Source organism: Clarias gariepinus, chromosome 13, assembly GCF_024256425.1.
Source record: "Clarias gariepinus isolate MV-2021 ecotype Netherlands chromosome 13, CGAR_prim_01v2, whole genome shotgun sequence".
Classification (NCBI taxonomy): Eukaryota; Metazoa; Chordata; class Actinopteri; order Siluriformes; family Clariidae; genus Clarias; species Clarias gariepinus.
In genome coordinates, this window is record NC_071112.1 from 13,940,857 (window position 1) to 13,965,368 (window position 24,512).

Below are 24,512 nucleotides of genomic sequence, written 5' to 3' on the forward strand. Positions count from 1 at the left end.
GTACGGGGATGTGGCAATAACTCACAGCCGAGTTCCTACAATGTGTAAGTTGGCTTGGCGTATGATCGTGTGTAAGTTGGTAAAGTTACACATTGATTTTCAAGGATCAGATGTTCCACTTCTTCACAATTGCCTTCTTCACAATGTTGCCTTCTTCACAATGCTTGCGCCTTCAAATATCTTGCTGTGGCTAAGAGTGTGACCGCACTGTGCTTGAAGTCTTCCACCATTTAGGCATTTGGCAGACGCTCTTATCCAGAGCGACTAACATTTTTATCTCATTACACATCTGAGCAGTTGAGGGTTAAGGGCCTTGCTCAAGGGCCCAACAGTGGCAACTTGGTGGTTGTGGGGTTTGAACCTGGGATCTTCCGAATCGTAGTCCAATGCCTTAACCACTGAGCTACCCCTGGCCCTGGGGTACCAGTTTCCACCAGTTTTACTTTTTCATTCAGTAGAAATTTCATCACAGATCACGATTTGCTTTGAACGCCCTTCGTTATTATTAATCATCATACATCTGAACTACGCTCGTCAGACTGGTAATACAAAATAGACATTCAGATGTTTTAAAGTGTTTTAGAGCAAATCACACTATTCTAAAGACATTTATTTTGTATTATTATTTATATATTTATACCTCAGTTGCAAACCCTTCAGTACAACAATTTTTTTTAACAGATATTAGAGCCATGATTCTGAACATGTTCTAGGTTGAGATGATGAACGGATCAAGTTGACTTAAATAGTCATGGAATTCAGATCCGAGTCACACGCCCTAAATATTTTATTTTTTAATAAAAAAACATTTTAATTGCTTTATAGTCTCCTTTAGATGAGGAGTTTTAAAAGCAGCAGTATGTAACCTACTGTATTTTATCTCACCTCACCCTGGATGATGTATTTATTTTTAAACTGAATCAGCGGGAAATCAATCTTTTAATTGTATATGAAAACATATTTAATAAAAAAATTATAATGTGTATTAAACTCTTAAAAAGACAACCTTTATTATTTTTGAAATTACATTCTCTCCAAAATATTTCCTCTCCAGTGGAAAAAAAAAAATAATCCTAAAACACATACATCTTTTTAAAAAATCACGACAGATCTCCAATTATTCTAGCGCGTCACAAAACCAGAAAACCACAATTATTACATTGGCATGTATATTTAAAAAGTCATGACAACAAACAAACAGGTGAATTTACAGATTAAAAGTGCTGTGAAGGCAAGGGGCCATCACCTTGTTCTGTCACTAATAGGTGGTCTTGCTCCACAAGAGCAATGTACTCATTTCTGAATACTGATTTTTTTTTTGATGCCTTTAAAAAATATATACTTAAACACGTTGCCTAGCTATGTGACAGTCCTTAAAGAACCATGACGTGGTCTGTTATTGTTAGTTTTTTTATTTAAATCATTACTTTTCCTCACTGAGCATTAGAACCACAGACTGTTCCATTTGAAAAAAAAAGAAGAAGAAGCTATTACTGATAGCTATTACATGCTCCAGACATGTTAATGTTGACAGTGTAAGATGCTGAGAGCCATAATGACATCAAAACTGTGATGTCATCATCTTACAATCGTACAAACATTACATAAATATTCTTTTGCTTCACAGTATATTATAAATATAAGCTATTGAATGTACAATATGTTAGTTATCAAAAGTACTGTTTTATTCCACCACTGGTAAAATATATTCGGAGTATTTTTCGGAGAGCAGGAAATATACATTTTGTGTACACCATATTTTATACATTTTATACAGAATTATCTACCTATATGCAGAAAAATGAAAAGGAAAGTGATGTGTCAGTCCTTTCCAAAGTGACTGGTGTCAAACCAGAATAGAGATTATGATTATACTGCGTTGTTTGGATACCAAAGACTATGTACTTGTGCTTTGATAAAAAACTCAATTACAACCAACAAGGTGATGTCCCCTTCTGCAACACAGACCGATCAAGAACAAGTACAAGGGCAACAACAATACAATACTGGAATTAAGTACGATTTATAAACGTTTTAGAGAGTACTTCCAAAACAACTTTGGTAAAGCTGACATTCCTAATAACAACCCTGACCATTTTTACTGAACGACAGACTAAATGGTAAAATGTGGTTTCGCATGTGACAGCAGTCTTACGGAAAACTTTGCATCTATGGCTTAAAAATAAAGATGGCCAAAAGACGTGATGAAGAATCACTTTAAAGTGTCTGAATAAGCACAAAATCAGTTGCAGAAGTACAACATCCCCAATAAAAGGCAATGCATGATATAAAATGGACACATGACCATTACAACTGGACCATAGAGCAGTGAAAGAAGGTGGCATGATGAATTTGGTTTTCTTTCTTTTAAATCATATGGATGGCTGGGAAGATACCAGTGCGTTACTTACCTGAAAAAGAGATGGCACAAGGATGCACTATGGGAAGAAGGCATGCAGGTGGAGGCAGTGTGATGCTTTGGGCAATGATCTGCTGGGAAACCTTGGGTCCTGATATACATGTGGATGTTACTTTGACATACACCACCTACCTAAACCAAAACATCGTTGCTAAACGATTTCACCCCTTCATGGAATTTCCTAATGTTAATGTTGATCTTTAAACTCTACAGATCTCAATCTGATTAGGAAACTGGAAAAACAAGTCTGATCCATGGTGGGTCCAGATACCACAGCAGACACCACATGTTCCTCTTGAGTCGAGACCATGCCTCTACAGATCAGGGCCCGTATTCACAAAGATTCTTAAGCCTAAAAGTTGCTCCTAGTGACGAAATTCCAAGAAAATTCTTAGAATTATGACATTTTCTTGTAAAGATAAAAATGATTCACAAAACATCTTAGCCCTAAAAACAGCTCCTAAGGTAAAAATTGTTAAGAGTAGAGAGGAGGACTTTTAAGAGGCTTAAGAGTTTCTGTAGCAGAGGACAAAATGGCAGAAAGAAGAAATATCCTCCAAACACTGAACGTGAAGCTAAAAGTAAACACTGCTCTTCTGTCCAATTTTGTTTTCTTGTCCTTTTACTTTCTCACATCTTTCTTTAATTGTTGGCTACAAACCATCTAAAAGTGCAACTTAAATAGACTGTCCTACAATCATGTTGCATCATGGTAAATTAATGTAAGAACTGAAATATAGTATCTACTGTGTGGAAATTGGTTGCTTCAAAAGAAGACACATTTTTAACATCTAGCTGTTTAATTAACTTATTTAACTTTAATATTTAGCCTATAACAGACACTTTGCATAAAGTAGCCTATAGTCAGGATTATACAGTTTCTTCATATTATGCTTCCTCTGTCTGTTCTATTATCATATATTCTATTTTCATAAGGAGCGCATTTCAAGACCTTTACAGAGGTCAGAGCACACTTTGTCATTAAGATAAAGGTTTTTGTACTTTACTTTCTCAGAGTTGCTCTGTGAAGTTTCCTAAATCACTTTTAGTCTAGGACTCCCAGATAGGACTTTTAAAGCTAAGATAGGAGCTCTCTCAGAGAATTCTAAGAAGCTTTGTGAATACGGGCCCAGAGCCGTTTTGGCAGCACAATGGGATCTACACAATATTAGGTAGGTGGTCTTAAAAATCTATGTATGGTCTACTACCAGTCAAAAAATTTGGAAACACCTTTTGATTCCATGGTTCCTGATTTTTATCAGTAAAACAATGGTGAAGGTGTCTAAAATATGCAATAATCTCCATTGAAGAGTTGATACTGAGATTTGTTTGCTACTTGTAAGACTTTCATGAATCTGAGGTGCTGTAAACTAGTGATTTTTTTAGGCTGGCAGCTATAAAGGAACTTTTTGAAGTCTTGTGTTCCTGGGTTGGTCTTCATGAGAGCCAATTTCATCATGGTGCTTAATAGGTTTTGCAAATGTTCTTGTAAATACTGTTCTAGCAAGAACTATTCCAGGTATCCCGTATTTGCAAAGCTTCTTAAGCCTAAAAGTTACTCCTAGTCATGAATTTTGAAGAAAATTCTTAGAATTATGACTTTTTTTTATTTTTTAGAATTTTCCTTTAAATTTAGGACTAAATCTTAGTAATGATAAAAATGATTCACAAAACATCTTAGCCCGAAAAACAGCTCCTAAGGTAAAAAAAATGGTTAAGAGTAGAAAGGAGGACTTTTAAGAGGCTTAAGAGTTTGTATAGCAGAGAAAAAAATGGCGGAAAGAAGAAATATTCTCTAAACACTGAACGTAAAGCTAAACACTGCTTTTCTTTCCAATTTGGTTTTCTTGTTGTTTTACTCCCTTCACTCTTGGATTGTTTACTACATACATTTAAAAAGTGCAACTTAAATAACTGTCCTGCAACCATGTCAACTGGGACGATATTTAGCCTACAACAGAAACTTTGCATAAAGTAGCCTGTAGTCATGATTATACAATTCCTCATATTTAAACATTATGATTTCACTGTCTGTTCTATTATTATTCTATTTTCACACAGAGCGCATTTCAAGACCCTTTACAGAGGTCAGAGGTTATTTTTTCTCAACCAATCACAGTCCTTGAATTGCTGCATCATCCCTAGCAATGGGGTCAGCCACACCTTCTTACTAAGATAAAGGTTTTGTACTTTCCTTACTCAGAGTTGCTCTGAGTAGTTTCCTAAATCACTTTTAGTCCAAAACTCCCAGCTAGGACTTTTTAAGCTAAGATAAGAGCTCTCTGAATTTTAAGAAGCTTTTGGAATACGGGCTCAGACCCTCAGGTCTTAAAATAATTGACTACTACTGTTATTGTTTTTATTTATCACCTAATGCCCAGTATTGTTCTAGAATGGAGAAAAATCCAAATTTATGTCCAAACGTTTGACTGGTATCATATGTATGCATGTCTGCATGTATGTACGTACGTACGTATGTATGTATGTATGTATGTATACGATGACAGGAAACATGCAGGTATTTTGACTCACAGTATAAGCACACAAAAACAACTGAATGGACACAATGACTTGGAGTTCCACAACTGAACTGGCACCTTTCCCCCACTTTACTAAAACAACATTTAAAAACTGTTCACAGGTGCCAACCCATGTGCTTATATCAGAACTGCATGCTGGGAATTCTGAGGCAGTTTAAATAGAGCCTACTAGAGGGCTGTTTTCCCTCTAACACCAACTTACAAATAAAAAAGGATAAAAAGTATTAAGTGTAACAATACATATGGACCATGTAAGGTACATTTTACTGATTTTGCGTATGAATATTTTTCAGGTTTTTATAATCAGAAGCCTACTCTCTGGTCCAGTAAAGGAAACCTGTACATTAAAATGCAGACATTAATCTCACAGCTTTTACAAAATTATTCACTGTGTTATAATTAATTATTCAAGGTTTTTTCAATTCCGCCTAATCTAGTTTTTCCTGCACTGGAAGTTACTCAATTACACGGTGTGCCAATAGGACCTCGCACAAAAGCCAGGTTAATTCTATTACAATCGGCCATGCTAACTAGAATAAATCGATTTTATCTGTGATACTCACTGGGATATGAAAAATGGAAAGAAACATGCATACATCAGATTATTGAGGTCTGCTAAACAGAAAAACAAACGTACACGCTGAAAGCCACACCAGAGCTTTAGCATTCTTTTCCATTAGCATTCTGTACAGGAGCATGTTCATTCATAATGCCATTTAGAGAAGAAATACAATGTATATCTAAAGCAAAGAAACAAATTTTTTAAAAATGTATAATATTCCCTTAGAAAACAGAATAGTACTTCTGTATTTTATAGAATACAAGACATTTCTGTTTAGTATTGGTTTTAAATGAACAGTCTGTTACAGTTAATATACAGTAAGGCTTTATATGAAAATCTATTTACATCTTCATAAACCATAATATACAAAGGCGGTTCAGCTTTAGCACCGTGATGATAATGTTCCCAAAATTCCAACATGTACAGCAATACTGGACAACATTTTTTAGCTTCAACACGTCTGTAATGTGTTCCTTTAAACAAATAATTCAAGTAAGAACTTTGCAATGCCACTTGGTTGTTAGGTTGTGCTTAGTGACAGGAAGGTTTTAGGAGTTGAAGGATTTTCCAGGATTGCCGGAGAGCCTGGCCACTTCCAAAGTCACTTTGGATGAAACTGCCTTCCATATACACTGATGTAAATATCTAGTATTGCTGTATCTGTAACACTCTAAAAACAGTTATATTTGAATTGGGTTCTGTGCACAGGATGTACTTTTCCTGCGCAGCTGCACCATGGAATCTCCAACTTCTGCAAATTACATCAGGACTGGAATGTATACTTAACTATCTGCGGCAATGTCATGTTACACAGGAGTATCATGTTCGGCTTCTATGTGGGGAAAACAAACAAGTTTTTTTTTCCTTTTCAAAATGTGCACCTCGGCATTGTTGTTTGCTGAAAGGTTTATCTTGGCAGCAGTAAGCACCGGCAATATAAAAGCACCGAAGGTTTAAATGAAAGGGGGTGTAATAACAGAAATGCAGACGGGATTAATATTGGGATCAAGAACCTGCTCACGTTAGGGGAATTTACGCAGCCAAGCTGCACATCGCTGTGGATGATCCACATTCAATCTTTTTCATCACATTTCCTGGATGGTCAGTTTATGCCATAGACAGAGATTCCAGCGTGAAAGGATTATGAGCAGAAGATCTTGCAAAGATCTTACTGAGTACCCCAAACAATATATACAAAAAAAGACCTACAAATAAATGAGTGTATTCATAACATAATTGATTAGTGTTATATTATACTGTATAAACAGTGGAAGTGATAAATGTTGTATTTAACACTAAAAAAAATTACTGCACTTAAATCTCAGCCTATCACTGCCTTAAATTCTAACCCAATGCAAATGATGTTGCTGATGAAGAAAGGAACCAGTCACAGTGTTTCAGCACCTGGAGGTTGGCGTTTCCCCATGGGACATACTTAGCAACTATTTACACCCAGAGTAAGTTTGGCCAAAGCAAAATACAAGCTGAAACCTCCAGCAAACAACAAAACCAGAATCTAGGAACTGCAGTGACCTTAAACGGCTAATGAGTTTCAGTATTTACTCTATAAGCGGAGGTACTACGTTGTGAATGTTTTCACTTAACTGAAAGAAAAACCCAACACGCACATTTGTAGTAATCTGTAGAATATCTGCACCAGAATATACCTGAGCCATACACTAATATAAGGGAAGGGCTAGCAGCAACCAGGGAAGGAGTCATGCTAAAAGAGGCAGCATACAAGAGCTCGAATTACAGCGTCTTCTCCTCTCCATGTGCTATTTTTAAATCACGCACAGGAATAAATCATTTAAGTCAATTTGTATTGTCAAAAAAAAAAAAAAAAAAAAGAATTGATATGCTGTCCCTCAAGCTTCTTTCCAACCCTGGCAAGAACCCTTCACCTTGTTGGATGCACCTGCATGGCATCTGGGTTTTAGAATCACAGCAGGCACAATGGAGCCACAGCAATGCACTCCTAACCAAACCTGAAGTGTGTTGATGTTCATGATATAAGTGATGCATCTGTAAATCTAAAGAATAAACTGGAAATGAGGATGGTGCAATATCGAGACAAAACAACTCATTGCCTAACTGTGCCTTTAAAATAAAGGCATTGTTAGATCCAGCGTCAGTGGTTTTTATTTCTATTTGATTTTATTCTTTGTTGTTCATGGTAATGCAAAGGTTGCAACTATTTTGTTTGAGTTGAAATAAAACAATCAGATGTCAATTCAGCAGCCTCGGCCAAGCATTTCCACAAAAATACACGTTTGAAAGTAGCACCATTCCCAACGATAGACTGCTTAAAACTATCTTGTTGTAAGCACCTATTCTTACAACAAGAATAAGAATAAAGAATAAGAAGGTTGTTGACGTGTGGTTACGTTACAGTAGAGGACGTGATTTAGGAAGGCATCCTCATCTCCAGGAAAGAAATACTGTTGGGGTTTGTGGGAGGGAAAAAAAACAATCAGGTATATTCAGGCAAAGATAAATATTTAGCTCCAAGAATTTAACTTTTTTGGACAAAAAGTTAAGAGAAAATACATTTTGGATAAAAATCCAACACTGTGAGGTGGGGGGGGGTTTAATACATGCATGTAAGTCATTCCATATGGAATCACTGACAAGCAATTGCACCTTTTAACTTTATTACTTTGTTAAATGTCCAAATAGGGAACTGGACTAAAGACCATGAATATAAGCACCAACGGAGAAATGCATGTTGGGAAGATGGAGAGAATGGAGGAAAACTACCTGGCCATTCCTACAATACTGCATCAGGATAGATGGACAGTTATATCCTTGGACAACACTTGCAACAGGGTTGCCAGGTCATCGTTACAAACCCAACTCAATCTCCATTCAAATGCATTCTCCCCATTAAACCCTATACACAACTAATAAATTGCATGAAGCAGTAGTAAAACACAGTTTTACCAGACGGCCTCGTATTATTAGAGATATTATACCGGTTCACTGATTTACCAATAATACACTTGAGACTAACTCAATTCAGCAGTGGACCTGGCATCAAAGTTATTAAAAGTACTTCAGAGCTCTTCTTCATTCAAAAGCTGTCCATTACATGCGTGTGCACTCAACAAACTATACACTTTACGCCTGTTAATAGCAACACTAAACATTCTGTGCAAAATGTACTTTATGAGCTTGTAATGAAAGCTGTGCTATCATGGGTCAATGAGGTATCTCATGAAGTACATTTCTGAGAATAAGACGTCCTAATAAGGTATCTTTAAGGCAATCAGTCAATGAATGCCACTGTATAATCTGTCAACTTTATGCGTCTGCCTGAAGAGGTCAGCGGAAATGCAAAGCGAAGTCTGAAACCCTACAGAACACTGACAAACTGCTTAACCCAAGGAGACAACTGAGCACAGCCATAACTATAACTGAATGGAGTTGAAAAATAGCATCGACAGGGTCTATCCCCCTCCATTTTTCCAATGTGATGGTTTTAGCTAGCTGTAAACACACTGACAGAAGATTTACATCATCTTAAAGGAAGTTGACAATTTTAAATAGACTATAAAAACAAAAATGCATATGTACAAATAGACACTCACAGTTTGCATAAGAAAATCATGTTCAATGACTAAAATCAAGTTTTGTTTTTCACATTTTAAGTTTCCATTTATAATAAATAATTACAAAACTTTTTTGCAAAAAACTTTGAAACCCTTTTGATTGAATAACAGGTAGAAAATGGAAAAAAAAGGAATGGATGATGACTAATGTACAGGACAAAAATAAAGACACAAAGGGTGTGGAGGAGAGAGGACATGGTTACAGAGAGGACTCGTACTGCAGGAGCTCATAGAGAAGTGGCCCGTCCCTGTACCTGATCCCTACAGCCGAGGGGCTGATAAACTGCAGGATGTTGATGGTCCTTCTTAGACGCCGATCCACAAAGTGGGCGTCCCAAGCTGGGTAACGCTTTCGGGGCATATCGATCTTGATCAGCGGCCCCTTTGGTCGACGCCGGCCCGATGGCGTGGTGGGTTCTGGGGAGCGCACCTGAAACACTGGTAGACAGGTGTCTGCCGGGGAGTCGACCTGCTGCCCATAACCTACTGTAGATGCCCGGCTCAGGGTTGTCTGTGCAGCATGATGACCAGGGGTTGGTGCCATTGGCTCAGCTTCAGGGGGTAAAGGGAGACCCCACAGTAGATCGGCACAGCAAGAGCTGGCTAGCACCCTCATTCTTGGCCCCATGGGGTGAAGGACTCCATAATAGATGCCCATGAAGACCACTCCTGAGGCAAAACTTAAATAAACGCCACACAGGACTGGCACTGCGTAAGAATCTGTGGTGGTTGGGTCTCTGTAGGTGTACCACAGACAGGTGAGCACCGTGTTCTCAGCCAGCACCACAAAGTAGTAGATCATCATCCGGTAGCGTGTTTGACCTTCCTTCACATTAAACCAGCAGAAGATGTAGACAATGCCAACTACCATGTTGAAGAGCACTTCCTCCCACTTGGACATGCAGAAATCAGTACCTCCATGCACAATCCAGAAGGCCATGGCGCACCAGTGCATCACCACAAAAATGCCAAAGTAGATGTGGAAGATGGAAGCAAAGAGAGCAAAGGAGAGCACCCGTGAAGAGATGGTGAAGAGCCTCCAGAAGATGTGAATTAGTGCTCCTCGATAGCTCATGCTCTTCTTGTCATCTCTGGAGTCCCTTAGGAGCTTATGGTAGGAAGCTAACACCCAGGACAGAGACATCAGTGATCCTAATAAAGAGACACCTAAAGGCAAAGAAGCAGAAATACATTTACTATTCGTAGGAATCTATTCGTTTGCTCATCAAACATATACTGTGTCCAGGAACCACAGATCTTCTCTAACCTGACTGACAGTAGGATTAAGTAACACTAACTAAAAGTAATCAGGCAGATTCCTTACACTGCAAAGTCTCAGCCCGGTTCTTCTGGATCATAATGCAAAGTTGTAGCACCAGTTGGGGGGCACTCTCCAAAAACGTCTCCAGCAGCCGAAGCATGTTGACATCAGCATACTCGTACATCATGGCCCAATAAAATCTCCGCCTGTGTTTGATTTGACGCCGGCTCTGGATACCCAGGTACATAGTCCGTATGTATCTGTTTGGAAAAAGGGAACAATGGCAAAAATGTGCTTTCAGCATGTGCTGGAGAAGAAATGTGTAACAAGTAATAGTAGAAACAACAATCATAGGCCGGACTGATTGGCGATGCAGAGACAGACATCAATGGAATTCAAGAGTTAAATACATTATATTATACTCACCTCATGTTGAGAGACAGTTACAGTGGGGTAAAAAATTATTTAGTCAGCCACCAATGGTGCAAGTTCTCCCACTTAAAAAGATAAGAGCGGCCTGTAATTTCTATCATAGGTATACCTCAACTAGGAAGACTGAATCTGCAATAGGTAAACAGCTTGGTGTGAAGAAATCAACTGTGGGAGCAATTATTAGAAAATGGACGACATACAAGACCACTGATAATCTCCCTCGATCCTGGGCTCCAGGCAAGATCTCACCCGGTGTGGAGTCTTCCCAGCCTGGTGCAGGTCTACAACTCTGTTTCTGGTGTCCTTTGACAGCTCTTCACTCTTGGCCATAGTGGAGTTTGGAGTGTGACTGTTTGAGGTTGTGAACAGGTGTCTTTTATACTGATAACAGCTGCCATTAATACAGGGAACGAGTGGAGGACAGAGGAGCCCCTTAAAGAAGAAGTTACAGGTCTGTGTGAGCCAGAAATCTTGATTGTTTGTAGGTGACTAAATACTTTTTTTTCACCATAATTTGCAAATAAGTTCTTTAAAAATTCTACAATGTGATTTTCTGGATTTTTGTTCTTACTTTGTCTCCAATAGGTGAGGGTATACCTATGATGAAAATTACAGGCTTCTCTTATCTTTTTAAGTGGGAGAACTTGCACCATTTGTGGCTGACTAAATACCTTTTTTGCCCCACTGTATCTTATACAGTATATAAACATGCACAATGATGCTCTCAATCTTTAACCACTTTTCACTTTCAAAATTGATATCATGCTCGATGCCCATTAGTGTAGAGATCTTCCCTGATTTTTCACCATAGAATATGATTATGTAGAATAACAGAACACAGATGTGAGAGTAAAATCTACCTTTATAATCCTCTGTTACACTAACACACTTATCCCAGCGTTTCACTAATGCGTGGATACCATCATAGTAGAAAGTTTTCTCAGCATGCCAGGGTCATGAACAAACTGCCTGCTTCATGCCTGACAGTGATGGGTCAAAAAAATTCACAAAAAAATAAAAACTTGCTGCTGTAAGGAGACTGCACAACATCTATGGCAAGTCCATGCAATAAATAGCATAATATTTTGGATATCCGGATAATCATATTGAATAAAATTATGAACAGTTACATTTCTTATATGAATGGCACTGCATTCTTATCAGAGAGCCAAAACAAACAGTAGTTGTAATGGCTGCTCTCTAAGTGGTGCATATTGATAAATCAATACTAAAATTCAGCATACTTTCCTATAACATTTTGATGCAAAATTTTACACAGATTTTCTTTTGTGCTCCTTATGTTAGATCTGATTTTTTCTTTCCCCGGCAAGACAGAAATAGGATATAGGGCAAATGTGAGGTAATGAGGTTTTTTTTATAAAAAAAAATTTATAGGCTACACACATGAGGTCATGGTCACAGCCACAAGGTGACGTCTTTGCTATTAGAACCTGGCTTGGAAACAAGCACACAGGGAACATTCACTAGTTAGAGCCAAAGACCAATATTTTTATAATTTTGTATTATATTTTTATCATTGATGCCATTAGTGAACAGTTTTTATTGTCAAAGTGGACTTTATAGCAGATTAAATAAATGTAGTAAAGCATACAGAAGGGATCTATTTATTGTTTTACTGTCCAGTATCACCCAAATGAGGATGGGTTCCCTTTTGTGTCTGGTTTCTTTTAAGGTTTCTGTCTCATGTCATCTCAGAGTTAGAGACAAGCTGTATATACTGTATATTTATGTACAGATTTTGTATTTCTATTAAGCTTCTGCGACAATTGCCATTCTTAAAAGTGCTATATTAATTTAATTTAATTTTGGATCCAAGGTTCTGATCATGTCAATGTAACATACCTATTAAAACATATTAAAAAAAAAAAAATAAATGAAAGTTAAACCAGACATAAATGACATTTCTCATGAATGAACATGTAAAAATGATTGACATTTAGAGAGGACATCAAGAACAGTACTCTAGTCTAGATGAGACTCTTAGGCCCTATTCGGACGGGACTAGTTTTCCAAACGACATTGGAGTTAGAATTTTTCATGTATGCATTCGGACGAGACTAACATCTCCATGTTTATTACAGAGGTAGTAGTGTCTGTGGATTACATGTGGGCGTTGCACAAGACCACATGTCCAGGATCCATTATTGGTGTGCAAACTTGAATACCGGCGCGCTAGAGATAGTACGGTAGTTTACGTTGACCAAAACACAAAACAAACGCGTTTTAGAAAAATCTTTCTGCCAATCACAGACATTCGCATTCAGACGAGATTAGTAGGTAATTTGCTTTGGAATTTTTAAAGAGGTCGTGAGAGAGAAAGACAGACATGACAGATTCGGACGGGATTAAAATCACAAAGTATGTCTGTGAAACAGAAATTTCTCTAACGACCTTCTGTAAAACGAGTCCCGTCCGAATAGGGCTTTAATTGCAGTAGAACATTTGATTTGGGATGTAAACAACCCAGCCTCCAAAATTCTCAGATCCCGATCCAATTAATCATCCACGGTATGTGCTGGACAAGGAAGTCTTCCCACCCCGCAACCCACAGCACCCAAAGGGATCCACCGCCAACGTTTCGGTGCCACACACACACACAACAGCTCAGGCCTGTGACAGAAAGGGAACCCAAAGCCTAGGTTGTGATAATGTTAATATAAAAATTATATTATATCTATATGTATGTGTGTGTGAATAATAAGGTTTTTGTGGAACAGTCCTGCAGTTTTTGCAATAACGACGAATGCAAAACATTGTGTTGCAGAAAAAAAACAAACATTCTGGATCATTTGTGCCCAAAATTCTTTTAAGAACACGATGTCCTGTGCACTTCTGCACTCATAACAAACTGTCAAAGTTGTCAGCTTGGCAAAGATACAGTATGTCCCTGATAGTTTATGAGGAGCTTCAGTTAAGGTTGGCAGCATGTTCAGTGAGTCATGCTGCTTATGACAGATAAATTGGCCCGGATAAACTAAGTTTGATTTTTGATTGCCCACACAAACCCAGACATTTGCCATACTCTGACGGGCAGAGAGTGATCATCCATCATCAGTATCTCCCATTCATACTGGAACACTACAATGGCTTGCTGAAGATTCAATTGAAACATTTAGCATTATGAATATGAAAATTTTAATCGGAAGACTAAGCATAATTGTCAAAAATCCTCAAATGTAAAATCCATTCAAATATAACAGTCATATATTGGCTGCTAAAACATGATTTAAACTTCAGTGAGGTCATGTGCAAAACAGATTTTCCTAGATTTATGTATACAAAATTGAAAAAGAAAAAAAAAAAAAACAGAAATGGTCTAACCAACATTAGACAAGATCAAATTAGGAAACATGCAGGAAGTAATGTATAAAACTAATCAACAATGGCAAGACATTAAACAGTGCTCAACTTCTTCACAAAGAAAACAGAGAGTCTGGGTTAGTTAAAGATGCAACATATCCTTTGCGAAAACCAAGCATGATCCTCCAGGTCAAAGCCCTCCCAGTCAATAAGCCATTTCCCTTGACAACAATTAGAGTCAAGCATGACACATATACAATATGCTAGTGTTTTTTTTAGTATCTGTTTCCCTGAGGGAGTCTTCATCCACAATTCCAATTCCACAGGAGAGCTACCGTGTAACACATTTTTGAAAGGTTTATGCTGGCTGTGAACACACAGTGCATCATAGCTTGTTGCATATGAGGGGGTGTATAGCTGCAGACTGGTCTGAGTACCCATGCTGACCACCAGTCCAAAACCTGGTGCCTGCAATAGGCCGGGTCTGGATGGCCCAGAACATGCAAATCTAAGATGCCCCTGGGATAGAAAATAAGCTGGCAGGGGCGTTGACCTGGGAAACCTTTGGTTGTGGCATTCATGTGGATGTTACTTAGACGAATTCTACCTATCCAAACACGTGGCCTACAAATTCTCTTACTCTCCATCCAAATGTGGATCCAAGCCACAACTTGCAACTTACAGGCCATAAAAAATCTGATACTACAGTAAAATCTTGCTCAATATCACAGTACAGAGGTGTCGTGAAATCTATGGCCCCAGAGGCTTCGGTGTCACAAGGTGGATCTATATAATATTAGTAAGATGGTTTTAATGCTAATCGGTGTATACAAGAGCAGGCAACTGCTATGTGACCTGTATTATGCAAGAGTCACTCTGTTACTAATCAGATCTTGGCCTATGATGTACAGTAACTTAGAAAGATGTCTTGTGGAACTCTTTAACTTAAAAAAAAAAAAAAATGGATCCAACTGGGTTAAAGACTTGGAGTCAATTGAGTAGTTGTTATGTCTATTCAACATCTCCTGAGTACATCATAACTGTTTTTAATAGCTTGAAGAAATAAGAAGCATTCCCCACTCCAAATGATATAAGATTGTAAGCATTTCTAAGCACTTTTTTAATGACTGTTGAACGCACAAATCTGATGATTTTCAGATCAGATCTTTTATACAGTACCAGGCAAAAGTTTGGATTTATTTTAGACATTCCAGAACAATACAGATTTTTTCAAAACTAGAAGTAACACATACTTAATGACCTACGGGCATACTGTAACAACAGTCGGTTGTAATTTTAAGATACGAAGGTCAGCTGTTCTACTGTAGAATAGTGTGTTCGCAAAACCCATCAAACACCATGATGAAACTGGCTTTTATGAAGAAGATCCCAGGAAGGCAAGACCAAAACCTACCTCTGCTGCCGAGGAGAAGTTCATTTAGAGTTACCAGCCTTAAAACTCACCAATTAACAGATTATCTTTATGAAGGCTTTACAGAGCATAAGTAGCAGACACATCTAAATATCAACTGTTCGAAGGAGATTATTAGAGTGTCCAAACATTTAACTGGTAGTGTATGTGTTTCCATACATATCAGTATGCAGTCATGAAACTTGTTAACTGTTTGTAGAGCTGAGGGCACCAGATGCAGTGGGTTCCTCTATTTTACTGTGATTTAGTTCAGGTCTCAATGATCTCTACATGTAAGAAGAGCCCTGTCAGGCTTCTGCACAAAGTAGAAAATGGCAGATGTTTTTTCAAGGTTCAAGCTTTTTAATTCGTCAACGCCACCATATGTGAAGACATACAGAGGAGTCGAAATATAGTTTCTCGTCTCTCTCAACATGTGTTTACAATGTCAATGCAAAAAAAAAAAAGTCAGAAATGCCAATTCTCCATTACATAGCAAGTGTAAAAAAGAAGCACAAATAATCCCCAGCATCATCTTAATAGCAAAGATCTGTTCTGTTTCTACTTTTTTAGCGAAGTAGTGCTAACGAAAATAATGACAAAAAATATTTGTTGAGACATGACGACCCTATGACTAAGACAAGACGATGACGACATCACGTATATCAATGAACAGAGACAGTGACGAAATCAGCACGCAATATTGTTGATGAAAAAGATGAGACTAAAATGTAGTTTAAAAAAAATAAAAACTAGTAAAACATCCGTATTTATTTTCGTTCTTTATGGCAGGAGGATCCGTGTTTCCCGGGATGTTACAAGCTCAGTCATCTTTAACTCTTCGTCACAGTAGTATATGTATATGTACTGTTATATCGGAGGGGAAACAGTGAGGGCACACAATGAATGGAAAAAATACCACAAACCTGAAGAAACGCATCAAGGCGTACCATAAAAATCACCCAGTTTTACAGCCTCTTTGTGGTTGTGATGTATTTTATTTTATAGTTAAACCTTGCCAAACACACTAAGCTGATACAGTAGGTTAGCAAATGATTGTGACCCATAGGAGCTACAGTATCCTACAACAGTCCAAGTGTGTAAATTCATAATAAAAACAAAAAAGTTTCAAAACGCTGTATTGTCCATACTATTGTTTTTTTCTTGTTAAAAGAATATGGATGTGTGATAATAAAATAAATATAATTAGCTGAAAACTGAGATGAAAAAATACATTTTAAATGTTAAGATAATTATTTAGTAAAAAACCTTTAAAAAAAAGGGTTTTGCGGCCTCTGAGTGGCGCAGTGATAAAATGCTCGCCCTATCATCCGAAGATCGCTGGTTTGATCTCCGGGTGATGCTGTTACCTCTCACAGCCGGAGGTCTAAAGAGAGCTGATTGGCCGAGCTCTCTCAGAGGGGAGGGATGAGAGGTACTTTGTGCTCCCTCATTAATCCCGGCTCTACAGCCAATCAGGGGCGTCTGTGAGCTCACGCACGCGGAAGGAGCGGCTAGCGCTTTCCTCCCAGTGTGTTACTCCGCCCCTAATGGTGCATGAGCAAGCAGTTCGAAAAGATGCGGTCGGCTGACGTCACACAGTCAGGAGGAAACACATGATAGTCTTCGGCCCTCCTGGCTGAATGGTAGTAGTAGCCTTTATGTGGGAGCCCCCTAGTGACGGGGAGGAATTGGCCACGACTAAATTAGGAAGAAAATTGGGAAAAATCAAAAAAGGGGGTTAGATTGACTGTAGGGTTAATTAATAATATTAATCTTATTGCTTGAATGTTGTTTTCATTGACTAAAAATAGACTAAAATGCCCAGACTTAATCAACTCAAACTTGACTACACAAAAAAAGTATAAGACTGACTATATATGATAAAAACTAATTGCTGGGAAAAACATTTATCTCGGGACTAAGACAAAAATTTAAAATAGCTGACAAAATTAACACAACTGCAAAAATTAAAAATCAGATTTTAGGGTTATATTATCTGTAGCCAGTATTATTCATATACAATGCTTGTATAAATGTGTCAATAACCATAAAAAAAAACTTCATCCAAGTGCTACATATAAGAAATATACAGTCTGTCTAAAGCCAAAGATAATTCTCCAAATACATCATAATATGATAATGAAATTAATTATAGCTGCATTTGCTTTTCATAATAAAGATTACAGAAAGAATCAGGCTGGTATCACCCGTTTCATATTCACCAAATGGGAAAAAGAATTCTCCTCCTTTGATGTACTTTGCAGTAGATTTTTCTGTGTTACATCTTAGATGAAAGCCGTGCATGTCTGTGTAATCCCACAAGAGCCTCCGGCGTTTTCCTGCAAAGAGCTTCCTGGGGAGAGCATTCAAACAGGCTCTCCTCTTCAATTGACTTCACTGAACAAATACAGAGGAAGAAGAAATGCCTGTCTCAGCCAAACTGGCGGCCTAGCACAGACAGTGGATTTAAACGAAGCACTAAAACCTATTTTGACAGAGAACATCCACTGTCGACAAGTGAAATTAGGGGATATACTGTACTTAAGGCCAAAATATTAAGCGTTTAGTTATGCTGCCCGTCATTGTTTAACTAAGAAATTTGAACATTAAGACAGAAATCAGTGATAAGATGCCCAAAAATGGTGGATTTTTAACCATGAAAAATAACCACGGATAAATGAAGAGATGGACTTACAAACACCTTGCTCCGTGGGTCACTTTTTTTCTTTACCTTCTGCTGAGAGAATAAGTGTAAACCCCCAATCACAAACCCAAGAGCTTCCTTTAGGAGCATCAGTCCATCTGGGCAACTAAAGCAAAACAAACAGGAAAAAAAAAAAAAATGGAGCGCATGAACGACAATGAGGGGGGAAAGGCAGAAACATGCAAAATAAAATCAAACTGACAAAATGATGGCATAAGGTTCATGTTAAATTAAATTAATAATGAAAAAGCAGATGGAAATGGGGAGGGTGGGGGGAATGGCAGCTGTGTAATTCTAACATTTTCAAATATTACATTTAGAGTAATTGAAAAATCCTTGAGTATAACATGGTAAGTATATTTTAAAGACTAAGTGCAAGACCCAAAATATAAAAATTGCTTCAAGTGAAATGAAAAAAATAAAAAATTAATAAAATAAAAAGGTTTTAATAATGATTTCTCTAAAAATAAATGAAGCCTAAGAGAAATCCTGAAATTTATGTCTTTATGTTATATGATGGATGGCACTGTTGCCTCGCACCTGGACACAGTTGTGGTTGGGGGGCTGAATCTCGCCTCCAGCTTATATGCATGAAATTTGCATGTTCTCCCCATGCTTTGTGGGTTTTCTCTACATACTCTTTTTTTTCACCTTGGCAGTCCAAAACAATGTGTTTAGGCTAATCTCTGTTTTAAAATTGCCCATAGTGTATGAGTGGGTGTGTGTTTATGGCTGTTTCTTGCTTCCTTGGATAAGCCTCAAACCCCCACCCCTACACAGGATAAGTGGTACTGACGTTGAATAAATAAATAAATAGATGAACACGATATTACTTAAAGCCTTCTAGTAATCCACTAGCTTCTCTGTTGTTTCTTTAAACTATTTTGCATGCAGAACATTAGGTCGTGTTCTTAACCCACGAGTACTAAAAACAGATCTAACACTGGTTAGATGTCTTAGCCAGGAAAATGATTCACAGCTGTGTATTTTTTTTAGCCAGTACTTTGTGGTGAGTACTCAGGACCAGCATGTGCCTGACGCCTGAGGACAGAAAGCCCACATGCATTTGGAATAATTACACCAAGCCATTAATATTGATTCTCCAACTGCTTTCTAAAAGAAGTAGCACTGAATCATCAATGGCACAGCCCTCAAAATATAAAGGGTAGGACTAGAGTCAGCATCTCCCCTTTCCTGGAATATGAACCACTGTGTGCCCTTGAGTTGTTTGTCTTGTATCGCCTAACATATTTCTTTGTATTTTCACTGCTATTCCACTATGTTTTCCACTGCCCCGCTTTTATACGGAGAGGTTAATAGACTCAGGAGGATCTAATGGCTTGCTCAAGTGTGAAATACTGCATCACTGCTTGTGTCCAGCCAATCTCAAGGTGACTGCCACCTAAGCCTATGTGAATCAGTACCATCATTCTGATAACAATTCAGCATGAATTTTGAAGTGAATTTGAAAAAAGGGGTACCCTATTAATTGTGATGACTGCCGTATAGGTCTTAGGTTAAAATCCACTGCTGTCACACTGCAGCTGAGTGAGTAATGGAAAATTGTGTGATGACTGAGTGTAGGGTACTTATGGGGTACAGGAGAGCACTAAACACACAGTGGGAACTCAGGTCAGCATGCCAAGCCTACCATCTGGGTAATGGTCTGTGGCTTGCTGGAAAGAACCTTTGCATACTGTAAGCGACCATTTGCGAAATGTCTAGCTGTATATACTGTTATTATTAATGGTATTTATTCTGGAAAACATTACTCCACTTGAATAAATTATTTTCTGAGCACACTGTACATAATATTTAAAAATAGAACAGTTTCCTTGATACTCTTGAGCTTGTTATTTTTTAACAATTCATGTCTGCTTACAAAGTCTTACATTAGTTGTATTTAAGGCAGAAATTAGAAGACTAAAAATCTGACTCACGGCCACAAGAGAAAAGTTTTGTTTTCAGTAGGCTTAAAGAGGATTTTCATGCCAGCCAAACTCTGCATCAAGACGACACTCTTCACACTTCAATCAAGCCTCATTATTGTTAGATTTGCCAAGGGTGGCATATGTGCATATCCACTGAGCTTAAATGATGCTGATGGGAAGCAAACGTTTTGCTTGAGTCTGCCAGCTTTGTGCTCCATGTGTTTGGACAGCCAGAGGGAAAAGAGTCCAACAGAACTACTGTCAGTTCATAATTTCTCCAGAAGTAATGATCATATCTCACACATCTGGGCTGTGCTCCCTGACCGCTAGACTCAACTATTATCAGTCCTCCTGTCTCCTGAGACTGGCACTAGCACTAAAAACATTAATCATTATGTCCTTTTTACTGACTTTATCCTAAAATAAATTAACCTAAATTAACACTATAATTACAACAGTTCTGCACAGATTGCTACATCTATTTAGAGATTTTTTTTTTTTGTGTGATGAATGCTGGTGATAAATCACAGTGGTTCAACTTCATTAAACCTACAACGCCTGGACATAAGGCTTTACTTAAATACAAGATGTATCTTAATGAACTAAACAATCCATCTGGATTTTTTTTCGATAAGCCCAAAGACAAAGAGCAGCAGTAGAGCTCCCTTTCTACAGGTGCAAAGTGGAAAGTGAGATTATATAGAACTCCGACCTTGACAGAATCCTAGTTAAAATTCTAAACATCCAGCAGGAAAACAGGGTTTTTATCCAAGAGTAAAAACAATGAGTCACAAATCTGCTTATTTAAACAGAAGAACCTTCGGCTGCACCCACCACAGCGGACCATTCAACCCATAAACAATTTGGCACAGGGTTTATGCCAGATGCCCTTCCTGATGCAACTCTCCCATTTTCTAACCAGGCTTTGGACCAGCACTTGGGATCGGTCCTGCAAGCAGTAGTTGGATAGTACTGGGTGTGGCAACCCACAGGCTTAAATCCGGATCTCAGAACAACCTAGAGCCTTAGCTGCCTGAGCCACCGCTGCCCCTTCACAAATCTGCTTATTTAATAGGAACTATTTTAGTTTATGTTGAGCCTCCCCCACTTTCCATTTTTAGAAACAGTGGCTGAAATTTCATTTAAGGTGTAACCACATATTATTAACAACAAAAACCAATTGATTGGAATTAAGATTTTATTTATTTTTAATTCTAAATGTCCGCTTCTTTACCAGAGCAAGTTACTAATTATAAACTAAATTTCCAGCTCTCAGCAGTGTTGTTCAGTGGTATCAGTGGCTGCTGACCTTGAAAAAGCAAAAGTGCCTTTATATTGTGGGTAAAAAACAGAAGCTGCAAATAAAAAAAAATAAAAAAAACAGGCACACTACAGAGCTATTACATCCTCAACACAGTAAAACAACAATGTGCCGGTAATGCTTTAGTTTAAGATACCAACAGGAGAACCTCAAAAGGTTAGACTGGGTAAATAGATTACTTATGGATGATAAAAGGGACTCAGGGATAAGGATAAGGCATTGGATCTACAGTTTGGCAGGTCCCAGGTTCAAATCCCACCACCACCAAAGTTGCCCCTGTTGGGCCCTTGAGCAAGGCCCCTAACCCTCAACTGCTCAGATGTACAATGAGATAAAAATGTAAGTTTCTCTGGATAAAGGCATTTGCCTAAATGTAAATATAAGAGGATAATCAACTCAAAACAGTTTACAGAACCTCTCTCACTTAAACCACAAAGATTATTTACTAAAAAAGGACAAAAAAAGTTATTTTTTTGTAAATAATCTTTGAATCTGTATTAATATGATGCACAGTGTTGCAACATTTTATTTGCAAAAAAAGTACACTTTTTTTTTATTTAACTTCTATTAATTCAAGTTACTGGACAATTTGATTTACAAGTATGTTACAGTTCATAAGTAATACAGGATGGGCCATGAAAAAGTAGCCCGCCTCCAATACCGGTGACACGCTCTTTGGAGAAACTGTTTTTTTGCAGAAACAATCCACTTGCCATACTATTGCCGGAGGCAGGCTATTTTTCAGAGGCCCACTCTGTATTTTATGAGTAGGTATCTTTAAATTGTATTCAATGTAACTCTTGATTTTCTCTGTAATCTATCAGTGACTATCAGTATTATTATAGCAAATAAATTCATAAAGTCATACTGTTTATACATGTAAGCTGAAACTAACAATATCCGCACATGTGGAAGCACGTAATAAATAATTATTATCCTTATTCATACTTTTAGTTTAGTGAAAGCATCAGGCATAAACTACACCATGCTCTGGCATTTTCTGACCTATCAGTTAAATTTAAAAAAAACAGCATTTAAGATTATATCAGTAATGAAATTATCACTGACCGAAAGTGCTTTAGGTGTGAATGAAAACTCTTAGTGAAGACCTTCTTCACTTCTTAAGGTGGGTCAATTTTTACCCCCGCCACATATTAATTATGACCCAGTTGACTGAAAATCTCCGCTGACTTAAACAGAATGAGTTAAAGCAGTTGTTCTCAACTATGGTCTTGAAGGATCACCTGCATTGCAATTTTTTGTGTTTTCTCAGCTCTTAGCACCCCTGATTTAACTAAATGTCTAATTGACAGTCTGTACTTAATTAGCGTAGGTGTGAAAGAGCCGGGAATACACTAAAATGTGCAAAGCAGGTCGTCTTCCAGGACCAGGGTTGAAAACCACTGATTTAGAGCAAATGCAGGAACAGAGTGTACACACACTGGGCATGATGTCATGCAGCATAGATGTGATCAGCCTTTTTCAGGGAAAAAAAAAAAAACATTAGTTGCAACCTAAATATTTTCCCACTTTCATGCATGACTGAAATAATGAACTGAAAAATCCCCTGCACAAGAAGATGACTACAAAAAAAATGTTAGTTTGGGGTAATAACTGAATGTCTGAGTCTCCCTGTGCTTTTCAGATTTGAAGTAAGCATGAAGGAGGGCATCTCCCCTATGACAAGTTACCGAGTGGACGCGAGTGTGTGAGGGAGAGAGAAAGAGAGGGAGCACATCACAGAGGACACCAAAACATTGGGATTCATAAGCCCAGCCTTACCTCCACACTTGGCCCATTTGCAGGAGATGCACCAGCACTTGCCATGTCCAGATGGAGATGTGGCAGCACGCATGCCTGCCGTACTTGCCTGCGCTCAGTCCAGCGGTGGCTCTCCGGCTCAGACCCTGCACCGGACCGAGGCCTCCGCCCGTGTAGTCCTGCACGAACCACCTGAAGCTAAGGATCTGCACGAGCACGGACGGAGCGAGCACGAAAAACAACGTGAGCCCGAACCACGCGTAATCCCGCTTCCTGTAGTAATCCACGGCCAACAGCACGTCCGTGCCCACGTCCCAAAAGAACACGAGCATGGCCAGCACGATCCACAGACAGTCCAGCCATAGGCGCTCCTCCGCTCCTCGTCCTCCTCTCCGGCTCCTTCTCCCCGTGAGGGAGCGCAGGCACGCGCTCCGGCAGCCCCAGTAACACGACGACGTCTTGCAGCAGTGGCAGATGTGAATGGCCGCGCTATCCAGCTCGTCGTCGTTGGCCGCCGTTTCGTCCTGCTCATCCAGCTGCGCGAACCCGGTAACGACCCCCACGCCATCGGATTTCGCTGCCATCTTGCTCACCGAAACGTTTCGTCCCCCCTTCCTACGTTTCAGGGCTGGTGACGTCACTTCCCAAATACCTGTGGTCCGCAGCCTCTACCCATGAACGTGAGAACTTCATTAATCTGCAGTCTTGTGAATTTATGAATAGGAGAACTGTAATTGCTCATTTTATCTCCAACCCACAGTGGATTTACCACCTAATCATGTTACTCCTGATGTATCAAAATAAACACTGCTAATTCAGCCCTGGAAATTAAGATTCATGACTTTTGCATTAACACTAACTTACATTTGGTTTAGGATTCCATTTTAAATACAAGTCTGACTATTTTTTGTAAGCACAGTTTACATTTACATTTAGGTATTTGGCAGACGCTCTTATCCAAAGCGACTTACATTTTTATCTCATTACACATCTGAGCAGTTGAGGGTTAAGGGCCTTGCTCAAGGGCCCAACAGTGGCAACTTGGTGGTTGTGCGGTTTAAACCTGAGATCTTCTGAACTGTAGTCCAATGCCTTAACCACTGAGCTACCACTGTATGTTGGTCAACATACAGTATATGGACAAAAATATTTGGCCTAACCTGTTAATTATTGAATTTGTGTGCTTCAATCAGGCCCCTTACCTCCATCTTAATGCTTCAGCATACCAAGACATC

At 38.6% G+C, this 24,512-nt stretch overlaps 1 protein-coding gene across 1 annotated transcript; it reads right to left on the reverse strand.

Annotated features, from left to right (window-relative positions):
- Positions 1-9,120: 9,120 nt before the first annotated feature.
- Positions 9,121-24,068, reverse strand: xkr6a (XK, Kell blood group complex subunit-related family, member 6a). The gene is made up of 3 exons (XM_053509337.1): positions 23,299-24,068; positions 10,457-10,653; positions 9,121-10,299 (listed from the first exon to the last, which is right to left on the reverse strand). Exons 1-3 carry the CDS (start codon positions 23,859-23,861, stop codon positions 9,332-9,334), a joined length of 1,728 nt encoding a protein of 575 aa, XP_053365312.1. The 5' UTR covers positions 23,862-24,068; the 3' UTR covers positions 9,121-9,331.
- Positions 24,069-24,512: the final 444 nt, after the last annotated feature.

Excerpts from the sequence above, each read along its gene's own strand:
- xkr6a (XM_053509337.1), bottom strand. The coding sequence starts at position 23,861 with ATGGCAGCGAAATCCGATGGCGTGGGGGTCGTTACCGGGTTCGCGCAG. Across the intron at positions 10,654-23,298 it reads CAAATGGGCCAAGTGTGGAG|ATACATACGGACTATGTACC; the intron begins GTAAGGCTGGGC and ends TTTTCCAAACAG. Across the intron at positions 10,300-10,456 it reads CCGGGCTGAGACTTTGCAGT|GTGTCTCTTTATTAGGATCA; the intron begins GTAAGGAATCTG and ends CTTTGCCTTTAG.